At 44.9% G+C, this 16,772-nt stretch overlaps 1 protein-coding gene across 1 annotated transcript in view; it reads left to right on the forward strand.

Moving 5' to 3' along the window:
• The window catches only part of myrfl (myelin regulatory factor like), a gene marked incomplete at its 5' end in the record, with an annotated part of 49,540 nt that overhangs the window by 21,032 nt on the left and 11,736 nt on the right, over nucleotides 1–16,772 (forward strand). Inside the window, 14 exons of the mRNA XM_084038810.1 lie at nucleotides 3,055–3,258; nucleotides 3,370–3,565; nucleotides 3,990–4,066; nucleotides 4,821–4,931; nucleotides 5,001–5,094; nucleotides 5,190–5,390; nucleotides 6,239–6,347; nucleotides 6,469–6,578; nucleotides 6,944–7,089; nucleotides 12,440–12,592; nucleotides 12,736–12,798; nucleotides 14,251–14,297; nucleotides 14,551–14,715; nucleotides 14,856–14,903. Coding sequence (XP_083894936.1) covers nucleotides 3,055–3,258; nucleotides 3,370–3,565; nucleotides 3,990–4,066; nucleotides 4,821–4,931; nucleotides 5,001–5,094; nucleotides 5,190–5,390; nucleotides 6,239–6,347; nucleotides 6,469–6,578; nucleotides 6,944–7,089; nucleotides 12,440–12,592; nucleotides 12,736–12,798; nucleotides 14,251–14,297; nucleotides 14,551–14,715; nucleotides 14,856–14,903 — 1,724 coding nt within the window. The remainder of the gene's footprint in view (nucleotides 1–3,054; nucleotides 3,259–3,369; nucleotides 3,566–3,989; nucleotides 4,067–4,820; nucleotides 4,932–5,000; nucleotides 5,095–5,189; nucleotides 5,391–6,238; nucleotides 6,348–6,468; nucleotides 6,579–6,943; nucleotides 7,090–12,439; nucleotides 12,593–12,735; nucleotides 12,799–14,250; nucleotides 14,298–14,550; nucleotides 14,716–14,855; nucleotides 14,904–16,772) is intronic.

The raw sequence follows: 16,772 nt of genomic DNA on the forward strand, positions 1-16,772 counted from the left end.
TTCCCCCAGCTCCTCCGGGAGGACCCCAAGGCGTTCCCAGGCCAGCCGGGTGACATAGTCACTCCAGCGTGTCCTGGGTCTTCCTCGGGGTCTCCTCCCGGTGGGGCATGCCTGGAACACCTCCCGAGGGAGGCGTCCAGGGGGCATCCGATGCAGATGCCCGAGCCACCTCAAATGGCTCCTCTCGATGTGGAGGAGCAGCGGCTCTACTCCGAGCTCCCCCTGTGTGACGGAGCTCCTCACCCTATCTCTAAGGGAGCGCCCCGCCACCCTGCGGAGGAAGCTCATTTCGGCCGCTTGTATCCGGGATCTTATTCTTTCGGTCATGACCCAAAGTTCATGACCATAGGTGAGGGTAGGAACGTAGATTGACCGGTAAACCGAGAGCTTCGCCTTTCGGCTTAGCTCTCTCTTTACCACGACGGACCGATACAGCGACCGCATTACTGCAGCCGCTGCACCGATCCGCCTGTCAATCTCGCGTTCCATCCTTCCCTCACTCGTGAACAAGACCCCAAGATACTTAAACTCCTCCACTTGAGGCAGGAACTCCCCCCCGACCTGGAGGGAGCAAGCCACCTTTTTCCGGTCGAGAACCATGGCCTCAGATTTGGAGGTGCTAATCCTCATCCCGGCTGCTTCACACTCGGCTGCAAACCGCCCCAGGACATGCTGGAGGTCCTGGCTCGAAGGAGCCAACAAGACCACATCGTCCGCAAAAAGCAGGGATGAAATCCAGTGGCTCCCGAACCAGATCCCCTCCGGCCCACGGCTGCGCCTAGAAATCCTGTCCATAAAAATAATGAACAGGACCGGTGACAAAGGGCAGCCCTGCCGGAGTCCAACATGCACCTGGAACAGGTCTTACTTACTGCCGGCAATGCGAACCAAGCTCCTGCTCCGGTCATACAGGGACCGAACAGCCCTTAGCAGAGGGCCCCCGACCCCGTACTCCCGAAGTACCCCCCACAGAATGCCACGAGGGACACGGTCGAATGCCTTCTCCAAGTCCACAAAACACATGTGGACTGGTTGGGCAAACTCCCATGAACCCTCGAGCACCCTGCGGAGGGTATAGAGCTGGTCCAGTGTTCCACGGCCAGGACGAAAACCGCATTGTTCCTCCTGAATCCGAGGTTCGACTATCGGCCTAATTCTCCTCTCCAGCACCCTGGAATAGACTTTCCCGGGGAGGCTGAGAAGTGTGATGCCCGATAGTTGGAACACACCCTCCGGTCCCCCTTTTTGAATAGAGGGACCACCACCCCGGTCTGCCAGTCCAGAGGCACTGTCCCCAACTGCCACGCGATGTTGCAGAGACGTGTCAACCAAGACAGCCCCACAACATCCAGAGACTTGAGGTACTCAGGGTGGATCTCATCCACCCCCGGTGCCTTGCCACCGGGGAGCTTCTTAACTACCTCGGTGACTTCAGCCCGTGTAATGGGTGGATGAACCTCTGAGTCTCCAGCCTCTGCTTCCCCAATGGGAGACGTGTCAGTGGGGTTGAGGAGATCCTCGAAGTATTCCTTCCACCGCCCGACGATATCCCCAGTCGAAGTCAGCAGCTCCCCACCTCCACCGTAAACAGTGTTGGTGGAGGGCTGCTTCCCCTTCCTAAGGCGCCGGATGGTTTGCCAGAATTTCCTCGAGGCCGACCGATAGTCCTCCTCCATGGCCTCCCCGAACTCTTCCCAGACCCGAACTTTTGCTTCAGCGACCGCCCGTGCTGCAGCACGCTTGGCCTGCCGGTACCCATCAGCTGCCTCGGGAGTCCCCCGAGCCAACCAGGTTCGGTAGGACTCCTTCTTCAGCTTGACAGCATCCCTTACTTCCGGTGTCCACCACCGGGTTCGGGGATTGCCACCACGACAGGCACCGGAGACCTTACGGCCACAGCTTCGAACAGCCGCGTCAACAATGGAGGCAGAGAACAAGGTCCATTCGGACTCAATGTCCCCAGCCTCCCTCGGGATCTGGTCAAAGCTCTCCCGGAGGTGGGAGTTGAAGACCTCCCTGACAGAGGGTTCCACCAGACGTTCCCAGCAGACCCTCACAACGCGTTTAGGTCTGCCAAGTCTGTCCAGCTTCCTCCCCTGCCAGCGGATCCAACTCACCACCAGGTGGTGATCAGTTGACAGCTCAGCCCCTCTCTTCACCCGAGTGTCCAAAACATACGGCCGGAGGTCAGATGACACAACCACGAAGTCGATCATTGACCTCCGGCCTAGGGTGTCCTGGTGCCATGTGCACTGATGGACACCCTTATGTTTGAACATGGTGTTCGTTATGGACAAACCGTGACCAGCACAGAAGTCCAATAACAGAACCCCACTCGGGTTCTGATCGGGGAGGCCGTTCCTCCCAATCACGCCCCTCCAGGTAACACTGTCGTTGCCCACGTGAGCGTTGAAGTCCCCCAGTAAAACAATGGAGTCCCCGGTTGGAGCACTCTCAAGTACCCCTCCCAAGGACTCCAAGAAGGCCGGGTACTCTGCACTGCCGTTTGGCCCATAGGCCGAAACAACAGTGAGAGACCTATCCCCGACCCGAAGGCGCAGGGAAACGACCCTCTCGTTCACCGGGGAAAACTCCAACACATGGCGGCCGAGCTGGGGGGCTATGAGCAAGCCCACACCAGCTCGGCGCCTTTCACCGCGGGCAACTCCAGAGTAGAAGAGACTCCAGCCTCTCTCAAGGAGTTGGGTTCCAGAGCCCAGACTGTGCGTGGAGGTGAGCCCGACTACCTGTAGCCGGTAGCGCTCTACCTCCCGCACTAGCTCAGGCTCTTTACCCCCCAGTGAGGTGACATTCCATGTCCCCCATGGCTAGAGTCACCGTCCGGGAAAAATAACTTTCCCATACAGCTAAACTACACTCTCGATTTCATTTCCAGTTTTTAACTTGTTTTTTTCTGGACCAAAGGGTTGCCGTTTGAAACATTGAAACACTTGGTTAACAAACAAAACTAAAACACTATGGTACATGAGTGACACTGAGTCAGTCAGTGATTGGTTGTTTGATCTGAGCTCTGAATCTCTCTCTCTCATTCAGCTCACCAGAGAGTAAAAAGAGGAGAAGAGCTGAGTCTCAGGATGCATCCACAGGAATCGAGGCCACTTGCAGTGAAACTGACGGGAGTCAAGGTGGCAGTGTAGGAAATGGCACAGAGGGTTTGGGATTCTATCAACTTCTGACTTGGGAACACTACAGACCGGAACATTGGAGCACTTTGTACGAAAGCAGCTACCAAACAATGTGGGTATAGAACAAGCTCAATCAGGGGTTTTTTTTCCACTTCAAATCTTACACCCAACACCAACACAAAGGACTTCATTTCAACCGGAATGACTTTTTCTTCCGTTCCAGGTCACCTCCTGCCTACCATGTCGACACAGACAAAGGCTTCAACTACTCTGCAGCTGATGAGGCCTTCGTCTGCCAGAAGAAGAACCATTTCCAGGTTACTGTTCACATCGGCGTGGCTGCCGAGCCACAATATGTCCGAACGCCAAGCGGGCCGCAGCGGGTTGACCACTTCCAGATAAAAGTGTTTGGGGTCAAGGTATGTACAAGAAGACATATAAAGCCATCTTGGACTTGGCCTGAAAAACAGTACAATTCCCACAAAACAGAAACCAGGGATCGGTCCATGACATGCCTACTGTAGCCTAAAAACTGAGAGCAGGGAGAATTGATAGCCTAGCAGCAGTTAGCACTGAAGCTTAACTTGCTGATCAACAATTGTGACCTCAGTGTGGTTGAACTTTCCTGTCAACAAAACCCAACTGACTCTGGGATGGATTTGTGCCTTGCTAGTATCTTACATGAGGCATCGCTATTTTGATTAAACACATCTAGGAGGTGTTTTCCCACAAATGTTCTTCCAGACTCCGATTGTCAGAGAATCCGATTTGTGGGAAATATAAACATTGAGGGTTCTTCCAGTATTTCCTCTGCGTGATACCTGTATGTCTCACTACTCACAGCTGGAGTCTCCAAGCCACCAGGTGACCATTGAGCAGTCTCAGCCCGACCGCAGCAAGAAGCCCTTCCGTCCTGTCAGGTAGATAATGGACAAAGCATTCCAACATATACCATGACCAGTTGCTGAAGCTGCTTGTTAAAAAAAGTTTCAAAATGTTTTGGACTTTCAATTGACATTGAGTGAAACAATAGAAATAGCCCATTTGCGTCCCTGTCACCCCTGTAAAGTGTACACAAAACCAATAGATTGCATTTTGTGTATATTTCACAACTTGCCATGAGGCAGGGCTGTGCTATTAGACAGAGCAGCTGAGATAGTAGGGGTGGGACAGGAGACTTCCTCTTGCCGTATTCAGCACACCAAGCCAAAATGGGCTCCTGTTGCCCCTTGTGGCCAATGGGGGAACACTTTGTAGCGCTGATAACTGAACTTTCGCTAAACCCCAACCTCCTGGTTACTATTACTTGACCATATGCAGTTAACAATAACAGTGTCAGATTTCCCCAAAGAAGTAGCTTCTCATTTCTATCCTGCGACACATTTTTTTTCGGATTCAAACAATTCATGAGTTAATGGTTCTTACCTGAAAACACTGTCTCCAGCAGACATTCCATAATTTCCACTGAATCACTTTAAAATGAGAAACTTGGATTTTAAATAAGCACTTGATTCAAAGCTTAACAGACAGATTGTGCCAAGTTACAAATTATGTGACACTAAGGAGGCGAATATGCAAAAACACTTAATTGAAAAAGCCATCAGTGTTGAGATTCTCCTCCTGTCGTCACTGACCTTGACCTTGTTTTACAAACAATAAACTATGGTCCTCCAGGGTCAGTCTGCCCAGCGGTAAAATCACCAAGGTAACACTCGGCCGACTGCACTTCAGTGAGACGACTTCCAACAACATGAGGAAGAAAGGGAAACCCAACCCTGAACAGAGGTGTGTGCGTGAGAGTATGTATGAATGAATGAACAGTCAGCGCTACATGCCAATTTTCTGTATTTGTAGATATTTTCAGATGGTGGTTGGTCTATATGCTGCAGTGGGAGGAGAGGAGACGTTCCTGCTCACAGCTCTGGTGTCGGAGAGAATCATCGTCAGGGTAACAACCCTGACTTTCAGTTCATTAGCTATAATCCACGAATCAATAAGGCAAAAAGCATGAACCACTAAAACTGTAGCATCTCCTCCCTGCAGGCCTCCAACCCTGGTCAGTTTGAGATGGAGGGGGACGCCATGTGGCAGCGCGGGGCAGTGCAGGACATGGTGGTCTGTCAAGGCCGAGTGGGCATCAACACAGACTTACCTGATGAGGCGTTAGTGGTCTGCGGCAACGCCAAGGTGATGGGCGCCGTCATGCAGCCGTCCGACTGCCGTGCCAAGGAAAACATACAGGAGGTAACAGGATGACATGTCACTGAAATGCATCATCAACACAGTTTAGTGATGTGGAGTAGTGTGGAATCAAGGGTTTAAACTCAGGTTTAAAAATTGTTGTAATCATTTGGGATAGTGTACTAAGTACACAACTCAACAAAATACATAACACAGGTGCAGTAATTTTAAGAAATTTTGCTGCAGAAAAGTGATATCATTATCTCTTAAAACTTTGGCTGAAAAAACTCATCCAATCAAAAAAGAGAAATAATTGGATGGCTTACCTGTTTGTCAATGCTTACTTCCTGATTGCGATCTCGAGCACGTTCAAAGACAAAATCCGTGGTTTTTCCAAATTACCTATTCAACCTTTAATAAATTAAATAAAGAGTAACATCACCCTAACATCACAGGATTTGGGGGAATTATTGCATTTCTATGAAATATGACATTTGGCAAATTAAGCAGGGAAGTGGCGCTATAACTCACAACAAAGGGCCTTTTTTAGGTTTTTTATTATCGAATCATCTTGTGACCAAGGATTTCCTTCGGGAAAACTTGATTACAAAAATAACATGATTTTTTTTAATTTTATGAATATTATTTGTTTGTGTTTGTGTTAGTGTTTTTTACCAAACTTAATAGTCAATTAAATATTTTAACAACAAACAAATCTTTTAATTAAGTGTAATGTGAGATTATTTTAAAGTCACAATGTGGAGAACGTTACTTTAATGCCCCCTATTGGCAAAAAATAGTAAAATATTCCACTTATTTCACTTACAACTGTAATTTCAAATTCTTTATCAAGTTGAAATGTAGTTTACTGGTCCTGCACGTCATTGTCTTCCACTCTGTTTGTTTGTCAGGTTGACTCTGAGCAGCAGCTGAAGAGAATCACTCAGATGAGAATAGTTGAGTTTGATTATAAACCAGAGTTTGCCTCCACGATGGGAATAGACCACACTCACCAGACAGGTGACATGCCACATTATTATTAAGTTGTTCTAATATTGAAAGCCTATTTTTTTTATTATACCAGGTGATGCTGTCCATATTTTGATCATTTTTAATGAAACACAATCCTGTGATATTTCAGGTATAATAGCTCAGGAGGTGAAGGAGCTGCTGCCGTCAGCGGTGACGGATGTCGGAGACATTTCCTGTTCTGATGGAGCCAATATTCAGAACTTCCTCATGGTGGACAAAGTAATCTTCTCATCCTCCTTTCTTCCTGCCTTCCTGTGTTTGGCCCAATAGGTTAATATTAATGTGGCATTTAAGATTTGACTTCAACTAACAGCAAACATTACAAAAAAATGAATTAATGAATTCATTAATCACAAGTGTTTGTCAGGGATCTGACCATCTTTTTATACTCCAATCAACCTTTCAACTGTTTAAAAAGCTTCAAATAATGATACTTTTATTTTATTTTATTCATCATCTTAGTTTCAGGAGATTCGACAGAATCTCACAGACTGAAACAACATTGTTCTGTGTACAGTCAAGAAAGAATCTGTGTTTCCTCTGATTCCCACGTCCTCCTCCCCATCCTCTTTGTCCTCCCCCAGGAGCAGATCTTCATGGAGAATGTTGGGGCGGTGCAGCAGCTGTCGAAGCTCACCGACAGCCTGGAGACTCGGATTAAAGAGCTGGAAGTCTGGAACCGCCGACTGGCGAAGCTGAAGAGTCTGACAGGAAGTCTGCGCTCCACCAGGTACCTTCATCCCTTCATCCATTCATTCATTCACATGTTATCATAGATAAAAAGTCATTCTGGAGCTGTTGTGTGGTCATGTTAAGAAAGTGATGCCTGCAGTGTATACCTTACACCTTAAGACTCTTTCAACCCAAAACAATAATAATTATGACTTATTATGACTTATTATGATTATAATGCGATTGGCTCTAAATGCGTTCACAAAAAAAGCATCAACAGTGTTAGCATTGAGCTAACTATAGTGAGTAGGCTAGTCAGCGTTGAGTTGAAGCATTTTAAAAATGCACCTCTAGATGTCAACATCAGTCAGTTTAGATGCTGAATAGTGTGGTCATTTTACTTCCCACTACAGCTAACGTGTTGTCTTTAATGTCCAGAAATACTTTCCTTCATTCAAGTAATAACAAACAAATGCAGTAAATGCTAACAAGATAGTTTCCATTACAAAGTAACAGTTAGCTTTAAAATTAAAGTCTTCTTACACAGAAACAAACCGATCTCTAATGCAAAATTATGTATTTGTTATTCAGTACAGTTTAGAAAACGGAGAACTCCATCTGTGTGTGATTGTAGGTTATAAAAGTACTGATAAAGTGTGTGTGTGTGTGTGTGTGTGTATGTGTGTGTGTGTGTCTGTGTGTGTGTGTGTGTGTGTGTGTGTGTTACGTAATAGCAGCATCAGGGTGTTATCCATGTAAACCACAGTTCAAGGTTGTCTGAGTCTCTGAAGGATTCTGTGTTTATATGAATGAATGAAGAGCTGCAGCTAAAAGAAAAGATGGATTTGAGCTGTGCTGTGGTTTTGGCCCTTCTGTTTCTTGTTGAAATGTATCGTGGGAAATGTAGGCAATGAATAACAGAGGCATAATCCCATGAGGCAGTTTGAAGGACGTCTTTACAAAAGAACTGCTGAACTGTACTTTAGGTCACAGACTGAGAGTTTTCATTTTATGGTGGCTGATTTATTGATACAATTATATTCTGTTACCTATTAATTATCGGTCAAAGCTCTTCACAAAGCTGGACTGTTTCTTTTTGTTATGTTCTTTGTTTTTTTGTAATTTTACTTTGTTGCAGTGCGAGAATTTAAAAAAAGTTAGATCTCTGTTTTGTAATCTTTATTAGCACCTATGGTGATAAGTGGTAATTGCAGGTATTTTATTGAATCTTCTGTAAACAGTGTCAGGAATTCCGAGGAATTTGGCCACAGATGCCCTCTTTTTAATGCTGTGAATGCAAGGGCAAAGGTTCAATCAAGCCCAGTTGCTAGGAAAAAATGCTGTACATTACTATAACCATGGTTACACAATGAGCAGGTGGAGTCAAACAAACATGACTTTCACCAAGGAGACAAGTTTACAAGTTCACGGTTGTAACGTAAGCATGTGACATTTATTTCGTAATATTACATATAGGGAGAGTTGTTATTTATTTACACTAGTTACGTTTGTTACGTTATTAGTTTGAACATCCATCCATCCATCGTCTACCGCTTATCCTGTATTCAGGGTATTCAGGGTCGCGGGGGGGCTGGAGCCAATCCCAGCTGTCATTGGGCGAAGGCAGGGTACACCCTGGACAGGACGCCAGTCTATCACAGGGCCGACATGTAGAGACAGAGAACCATTCATTCTCACATTCACGCCTACGGGCAATTTAGAGTCATCAATTGACCTATCCCCATCCCGCATGTCTTTGGACTGTGGGAGGAAGCCGGAGAACCTGGAGAGAATCCACGCTTACACAGGGAGAACCTGCAAACTCCACATGAAGGAACCCGGACCTGACCCACTACACCACCGTGCAGCCCCTCAAGCTTACAGCACCAGGTATTCCCAGGCGGTCTCCCATCCAGGCTGACCAGGCCCGACCCTGCTTAGCTTCCGAGATCAGATGAGATCGAGCATGCTCAGGTGTGGCAGTAAGCCTAGTTTTAACATGAACCATGATCATTTTTTTTGTTTTTTTACCAAAGCCAAGTTGGCTCAACATGACCTAATCACAAAGTTAACCACGTGCCATTTTTCACTTGTGACACTGATATGATATACATTTTAATTAAAGGGTAAACCAAAATCTGTCATTTTCTTCTAAACACGTTAAATGGGTCATTACATGTCTCCTTAACACATGTAAAAAGCCATTCAACCATATACTATGTAATTGTGGAGCTAGGCTTCTGAAAAGTTTCTGTGTCTTGGATTTAATGGGCGGGTCTGAAATCACTTTGGCGTTACGTAACGCAGTTGTAGTTAGCATAAGCCGTCCCCTGCTGTATAAATACTTTCGCTCAGCAGCTTCAGTTTTCCGCTCGGATAGTTTCACATACCGTAAATCCTCTAATACTATAATACCGGCCGGTCTCTAACATTGGCCGGTCTCGCTGTCGGCGGAGGTAAATAACGGCTGGTCTCTAATGGAGTCCGCAGCAAGTGTCCACAGGCATCATTATTTCCACGCTTCCCATTCATTGTCAGCCGCGCAATAACTTCGCGTCGCGGAAATTTTGGCTGACGCTATATTAGAGGATTTACGGTATGTAAAAAGCCCTGCAATGCATTCGCCTGACAGCGAGTGTGGAGAGACAGTGCGCCGCCGCCTCCTGCAAGCTCTCGAAAATCTTTTAAACTGAGCGTTGTCGATCTAAAATAAAGACAGATTCAGCAACTGCATAGCTTATTTCTTGCATAAAATGTTTTCAGAAACACGTTTCGGTGAACTATTGTCATAAAATATGAGAACGTTTCCAAACGAGCCACCATGTTGGTCGGTTTGTAATCCGGGAGCAGACAGGACAGCTGTGAAAGCGATCATCCAATCAGGTGCAGCCATGAAGTGGTCACGTGATTGTATGAAGGAGAGCGCCTGTCAACCATCCTCCTAGTGGCAGCCCACCAAGCGTGCAATACTGGCAAGTAGTAAACGTTGTTTAGCCCCTGTAGTCCCCCCTGCGCGTGGGCAGGGTTCCAGCGCCTCTAACTGACACGCCCCCAGCGTTTGCGACAGAAGTGCTTGTTTTTTCATGACTTTGAGACCTAATTTCATATATTTGGCAATTGTTTTAAACTCTCAAAGTTGGCAGGGTGAATAACAACACACTGTTCTGTGGTATGCCAAACTCAGAACACGTATTTATTCTTACTTTACCCAGACTTTAAACATGTTTTTGGTTCATACATCTCAAAATTCAATGTATCCTGTGTAGGGATAGGCTTTTATTGCTGATCATCAAAAAAAAAACCCACTCACAATAAGTTGATATGGTGAATTTCGTCCTGGAGCCAGACCTTGGAAGGGAGCTCATGGGGCCAGGCTGGAGTCTCTCGGTGGCTGGGGACTCTATAGTTCAAACCTCGATGGGGGTGATTACACTCGGGTAAAAAGAAGAGCAGAGCTGTCAACTGGTCACCAGCTGGTGGTGAGTTGGATCAGATCAGATGGAGGGGGAGGGAGCTGCAAGACAGACTGGGTAAACCCAAACGTGTGTGAGGGTGAACTGCTAATGTCTGCCAGACTCCTCTGTCTTAAATTCCCTTCTATTTGTGCATCCTTGGTGAGGTTAGAGACATGGAATCTGAGTGGATCATGTTCAAAACTTCAGTTGTGGAAGCGGCTGCTAGCATTAGCATTTGTGGTCAGATGGTCATGGGGGCCTGTTGTGGCTGCGACCAGAATGATGGTGGCAGTTGCTGAAGCAAAACAGATGTGGGAGGAGTTTGGGGAGACTATACAGAAGGACTTTCGGTTGGCCTCAAGGAAGTTTTTTGCACAGTTAGATGACTCAAAGGGAAAGCAGGGCAAACCTCCAGCTGTGTTTAGCAGGGGAGGGGAACTGCAGCCCTGGACTGGGGATATTATTGAGCGGTGGAGAGAACGCTTTGAAGCGGTGGAAAGAATGCTTCTCCTGAACCCGACCAACATGTTCTCCACAGAGGAGGCAGACTTTGAAGACTTGGGGGAAGGCTTGCCCATGTTTGGGGTTTTGAGACAGTGTCTGTGGAGTGGTAGACCAGGGTGGTGGTTCCTATTTTCAGACTGTGCTCCAATTATCTCTGTATCACACTACTTAGCCTCCTGTGAAAGTTTACTCCAGGGTGCTGGAGAGGAGGCTCCAACAGGTTGTCGAACCTTGGATGTGATTTGAAGGAATTCATTAAATAATAATAATAATAATAAAAGGATAATAATAAAAGGATTTCATTTGTATTAAATCATCCTCGGGGCACCACCCTAATACAAAGGGAAAAAATAACTAATTCACAATTTCATTTAGTCTCATTTAATATGCTAGCTATCAATTTGGAACTTTATTAACAATTAATAATTCATTTATAATCAAAGTTACCTTTAACAGCTAATATATCTGAAGGAATTCTGAATTGTTTCCCAGAGCAGAGGTTGATAGCGTTCATTTTCATTAACAAAAACCTAACGGTATGTGCAAATGGGTTTATTAAACAATACACATACACTAAGTCTAGGCTTCAAGGAAGGCCAGAATGCGCTGGTCCTCAGGAGCAGTTGCCTTGCCTTGCTTTGCCTTGCCTGCTGCTTGGGGGCCCACCCTCCAGGCTGGAGCAGTTGCAGGATATAGGGACCTGATCAACGTTGCAGGAGAAAAACAGAGTTCAGAAACCTCTTGCTTTACTAAAAGAGTTAGACACATTGTTGGCTCAGCCAATCCCAACCTCTGCGTTAAAATCCAGTTGGACGATTCAGAAATGCACTCTTGAGTTCACAGAAGCTGGTAATTCACATTTATTCAATAGTAAGTAGCTAGTTCGCTATCATTGAAAGTGAAAAATTGAATCAATTAAAAAATTTGGTCTCCAGGATGTGGCTGGTTTTTTAATGGTTCCCATTTTTTGTTCATCCTTTGATAAATGATCGGCACTAAAAAAAAGGATGTACTTTATCTGTGATGCAATTAAAAATAAAAAATATAATATTTGTTTCTTGACAAAATGTGAAGTAAAGTGATTGTTTGTTCTTTTAGGGCCATGTTAATGGTTTAAAGCACATTTTGATGATTATTATTATGATAATTACAACAATTCTGGACAGAATTATCCAAACATAAAATGTCCATGTTGTCCCATGCCTACTCCTGTGGTTCTCAGGAACTCACACAAAATGTTTTCTGTCTGGTGGGTTGCTCAATCACCATTTTGTTACCCCAGTCAGTGATAGACAGTGACTTCACACACTCCACAGTTTAAATCTTTGAGATTATTACTTGAAACTGTGAAAATGATAGATCATATTTGTAACAACAACAAAAAAAATCCACTGGATACATGGGTGATTTTAGAATAAAACAGGAAATTCTTGTGTTTTCTCCGAAAAGGAAACCCAGCAGTTTGTCAATGACGACGAAGCCCGAAACATGTAAGACTGGGAAAGTGTCGAAGGAAAGTTGGAGTCAGAAATACAGCCTCTGTCTGCAGCATAAAGTCTTCCAAGCCAGTGTCTTCACCCTGCTGGCCACCATGGCTTTCTGGTAAAGCATGATGTCACTTCCTGTTTTTACCAAATTGAAAAAACATGTTTATTGAGAAAGGTATATATGAATTTAAGACACATTTTGGTGTGTGTATGTCTGTGTGTGTGTGTGTGTGTGTGTGTGTGTGTGTGTGTGCGCAGCGTCATCGCTATCACTGCTCTGTACCTACTAAATCTGAAGGAGGAAGACTTTGACATCAACAGGTAAAAGACAAGCCTTTTATTGTATTAGGAAACACCATTTGGATCAACTTGGTAAAAGCCTAAACATCAGATAACTCCAAGCAAAAACCTAGCAACAGCCAAACAAACAGTGTCACCGCAACCCCAGAGTATCATCTGAGCAACCACTATCACTGGATCAACCCAGTACACCGACCGTTAATATTCCTTCTAAAATCTCAGAGTTACATGTTAGTATACGCACATAATGCCATAGAAACACCCAATAACACCCTGACTACCTGGTACCATCCTAGTAAACATCAATGGTCACCGAGCAACCACTAAGTATGGCCCTAACATTAGTACTCCCTTTATAACTACTGACAGTTTCCTAGAAACCACTCCGCAACACCCTAACATTATGATCTCTTTAACAACCTCTGGCAGTCACCTGACAACCACCCAGTAAATCCATTATCTGGGCCCATTTCCCATGCTTTGAAGAACACTGCAGTCAATAAACAGGCTGTAATGTAATGGCTCATGAAAATGCTTGTTTTTGCCACTGGCAGACTCAGATTATTATGTCTGACAACATTATGAAAAGAATTCTACAAAGAAATAAAATATTTTTCTTTTCGTTTGATTTGATCTGAGCTGTTGTGTCATGAGCAGACAACGCAGGAAACTTAAGAGTCAGAGAGAGGAGTGCCGGTGTTGTCAGAATTTGTTGTGTTGTACAGAAAGTACTAGCTAGCGAACACTGGCCATCTCCTGGTACCCACCTGGTAGCACGCTACAGTTAGAATTCCCTTTGTTGCTTCTGACAGTTGCCTAACTATAAGAAGTTAGCATCCTCTGGCAGTCCCACTGGACTTGTCCAGTACCATTTATATTCCTATAGCTGAAAGTCACAAAATACAATCTCTAACCTCTACAACCACCAGGTAACACCCAAGCAACCACATTCCAGCACCCCTCTACAAATAGACCTGCACATCTACCAGGTAACATCATAGTAACTTTACAACCACCTAGTAACAACATACCATTAATAGTAGGCTACTTTGTATGACCATTTTAACAAAATACTGTCCTGTTACAAGATCTTAGCAACCCCCTTGTAACATTCTAGCACCCACTGACAGTTGCCTGAGAAATATCACCCTCACATTTGATTGGCTAACATCACTCCACGCCTGGCGCCAAAGAGTTGATAATATTGTAACTAATATGTGCGTCTAAAAAACATGATGAGTGATGCAGGAGAGGAGCACACCCAAGGCACATTGGACCAGAAGACAACAATGACACGTTTCAAGTGACCTGTCTGGGTGTGATCGGCCCTTCGGCAGATTTAGAGACAACTAACATGCTGTGACATTTATGGGATTGTCACATTTACCAATAACATAACAATGTAATGACAACATCATTTTGGTGTTCTGTGTGGGATTGTGTTTTTTCTGATTTGTTGTTTCTGTGTCTTAGTAATGGCAGTGTGGATCCTATGCAGACCACAGCCATGAGCAACACAGGTAACCCCCACCTCACAACTCTGACTGATTATTCCTGTTCATATGGATCATCAGGATGTCAGATCATCTACAGTTAGCCACTAATCAGTGAACGAGTAGATTGTCATATTTCAGAAGAAAATCACAGGCACTAGAATTATGTAAACTAAGTAATTCCATTTGTCCTATATATTTGTAGCAAAGGTAACTGAAAAATAATTGAATAGTAAGGGTTCAGGTAATTTTTTATTACGGTATTTCCACTTCTTTCCAGCAGTCCCACCCACCAGTCCACCAGGCCCCTGGCCGCCAGACGTGGACTTCTGTGACCTGCTGTACTGTGAAAAGGTGTACTGCTGTACTTCACCTGCAGGGGGCAGCATTGACTCAAACATCACCAAAACTGAATCAGCCGGAGAAGAAATGTCTGATGTGACAGGTAACTGTATACAAAACATGCATCCATGCAAACAGAAATACAAAAGCAGTGAAATAGTCAGACCTGCATACTCTCTGATTGGATGTCACTGTGGTGACAGTGATTCCTGTTGTAATGGTTGATGTGTATTTGCTCTACAGAAAGAAAAAAAGAAAAACTTTATGACGAGCTGAAAAATCACAGAGACTGTGAGTGTTCACTTTCTACATTTTTAACCAAAGCCACATAGACAAACACGAAGCTTTCCCCGGTGGATAAAGAGGACCTATTGTGCTGCTCGGCTTCTTCCCTTTCCTTTAGTGTGTTTATCATGTTGTGCATGTAAAAGGTCTCCAGGGTGTCCAAGCCTTAAAGGAAAACACCACCGCATTTCCATACTGAACTATGTTCTGCCCTGATCTTAGACGAGGTGATACATACCTCCCTCTCCTCTGTGCGTGCACTCAATGGCTCTTGCGCGCACTCCGCGCAGCGCTAATTTGCTAGCATGTAGCTTGTCCCAGTATATTCCTTAGGATCCAAAGGGGGGTGAAGTTAGAAGCGACCAAGCACTTCCACGTTGTCCCTATTTAAATACGGTTACGTGAGTAGTTACACGACCCAAGTTTGGTTACACAAAATGAAACATGCCAATTTTTCTAAGCGGATAACAAGGATAACTATATAGTATGGCGGAATAACAACTGGAAGCACTTCGACGTCGGCGCAGTAATATCATCACTCCGCTCCCCCTCTTACTTCCGTCAATAGAACCTACGTGACCTGCACGCCGCCGTCTGCACTACCTGTAGTAGTTTGTGCACAGTTGAGGAAGCATCAGGTTGTAGTAAGATAGTTTGTGAACAATCAAACATCATGGTTATAACGTGCATCGTACAGGGTTGTGAAAACAAGCAGAAGGTATAGTCCCGTCATGTTTTGAGTGATGATATTACTGCGCCGACGTCGAAGTGCTTCCAGTTGTTATTCCGCCATACTATATAGTTATCCTTGTTATCCGCTTAGAAAAATTGGCATGTTTCATTTTGTGTAACCAAACTTGTGTCGTGTAACTACTCACGTAACCGTATTTAAATAGGGACAACGTGGAAGTGCTTGGTCGCTTCTAACTTCACCCCCCTTTGGATCCTAAGGAATATACTCGGACAAGCTACATGCTAGCAAATTAGCGCTGCGCGGAGTGCGCGCAAGAGCCATTGAGTGCACGCGCAGAGGAGAGGGAGGTATGTATCACCTCGTCTAAGATCAGAGCAGAACATAGTTCAGTATGGAAATGTGGTGTTTTCCTTTAAGTCCATGTCCAAAGGGAGTTACCCTCCCCCACAGGAACACTCCTGAAGTGCTTTAAACGCCTCATTTGAAATCTTGCCTTTTCTTCAGTAAAGTAGTGATGTCACCAAGTAAAACATGTGCATAATATCTGCCCATGCACTAGTTTGTCATGACCTCAGACAAAGCTAGTAAAATTTAGCTGAGCATGGAGTCTCCATGCTGAGAAGATGCTGTTTTCTTCTGAGCAAACAGAAACGTCCTCTGTATGGACTTCTGATGGAGTTGAAGAACTAGTGCAGTACAACTGCTTTTTATCTGGTTATGATATTGTTATATTATGTGATATTTCCGACAAACATGCTAAGCGAGCATTTCTAAGTGTGTGGCACGCCGACCCTGGGGGGCATGAATGCGCGACTGTGGGTAAATGTTGTGGGAAACTAATATTTTGACATTAGAATCTTTTTCACGATGGAAGAAACAAATTGTGCTTACATGTTAGAAGTCTGTAGCCTGGCTGGTGAGATGAGGAGAGACCAGTGAAGTCGATGCACTTTTTCTTTCATTTTTGGAAAAGGCGCACAGATGTTATTTCAATTAATGTAAAAGTTAAGGTCAAACAGAGCGTTTCAGAGAGAGCCTGAGAATATCTGAATAGCTAACCCGAAGTAGAACATGAACCAGAAAAGCAGCAGAATAGATCCTCTTTAAGTGGGATGCATGTTAGTAGACGGACAGCAGTAACTCTTCTGATTGTCCTCTTCACTACTACTGTGTTGTACTGC

This window comes from Eutrigla gurnardus, assembly GCF_963514095.1.
Source record: "Eutrigla gurnardus genome assembly, chromosome: 21".
Lineage (NCBI taxonomy): Eukaryota > Metazoa > Chordata > Actinopteri > Perciformes > Triglidae > Eutrigla > Eutrigla gurnardus.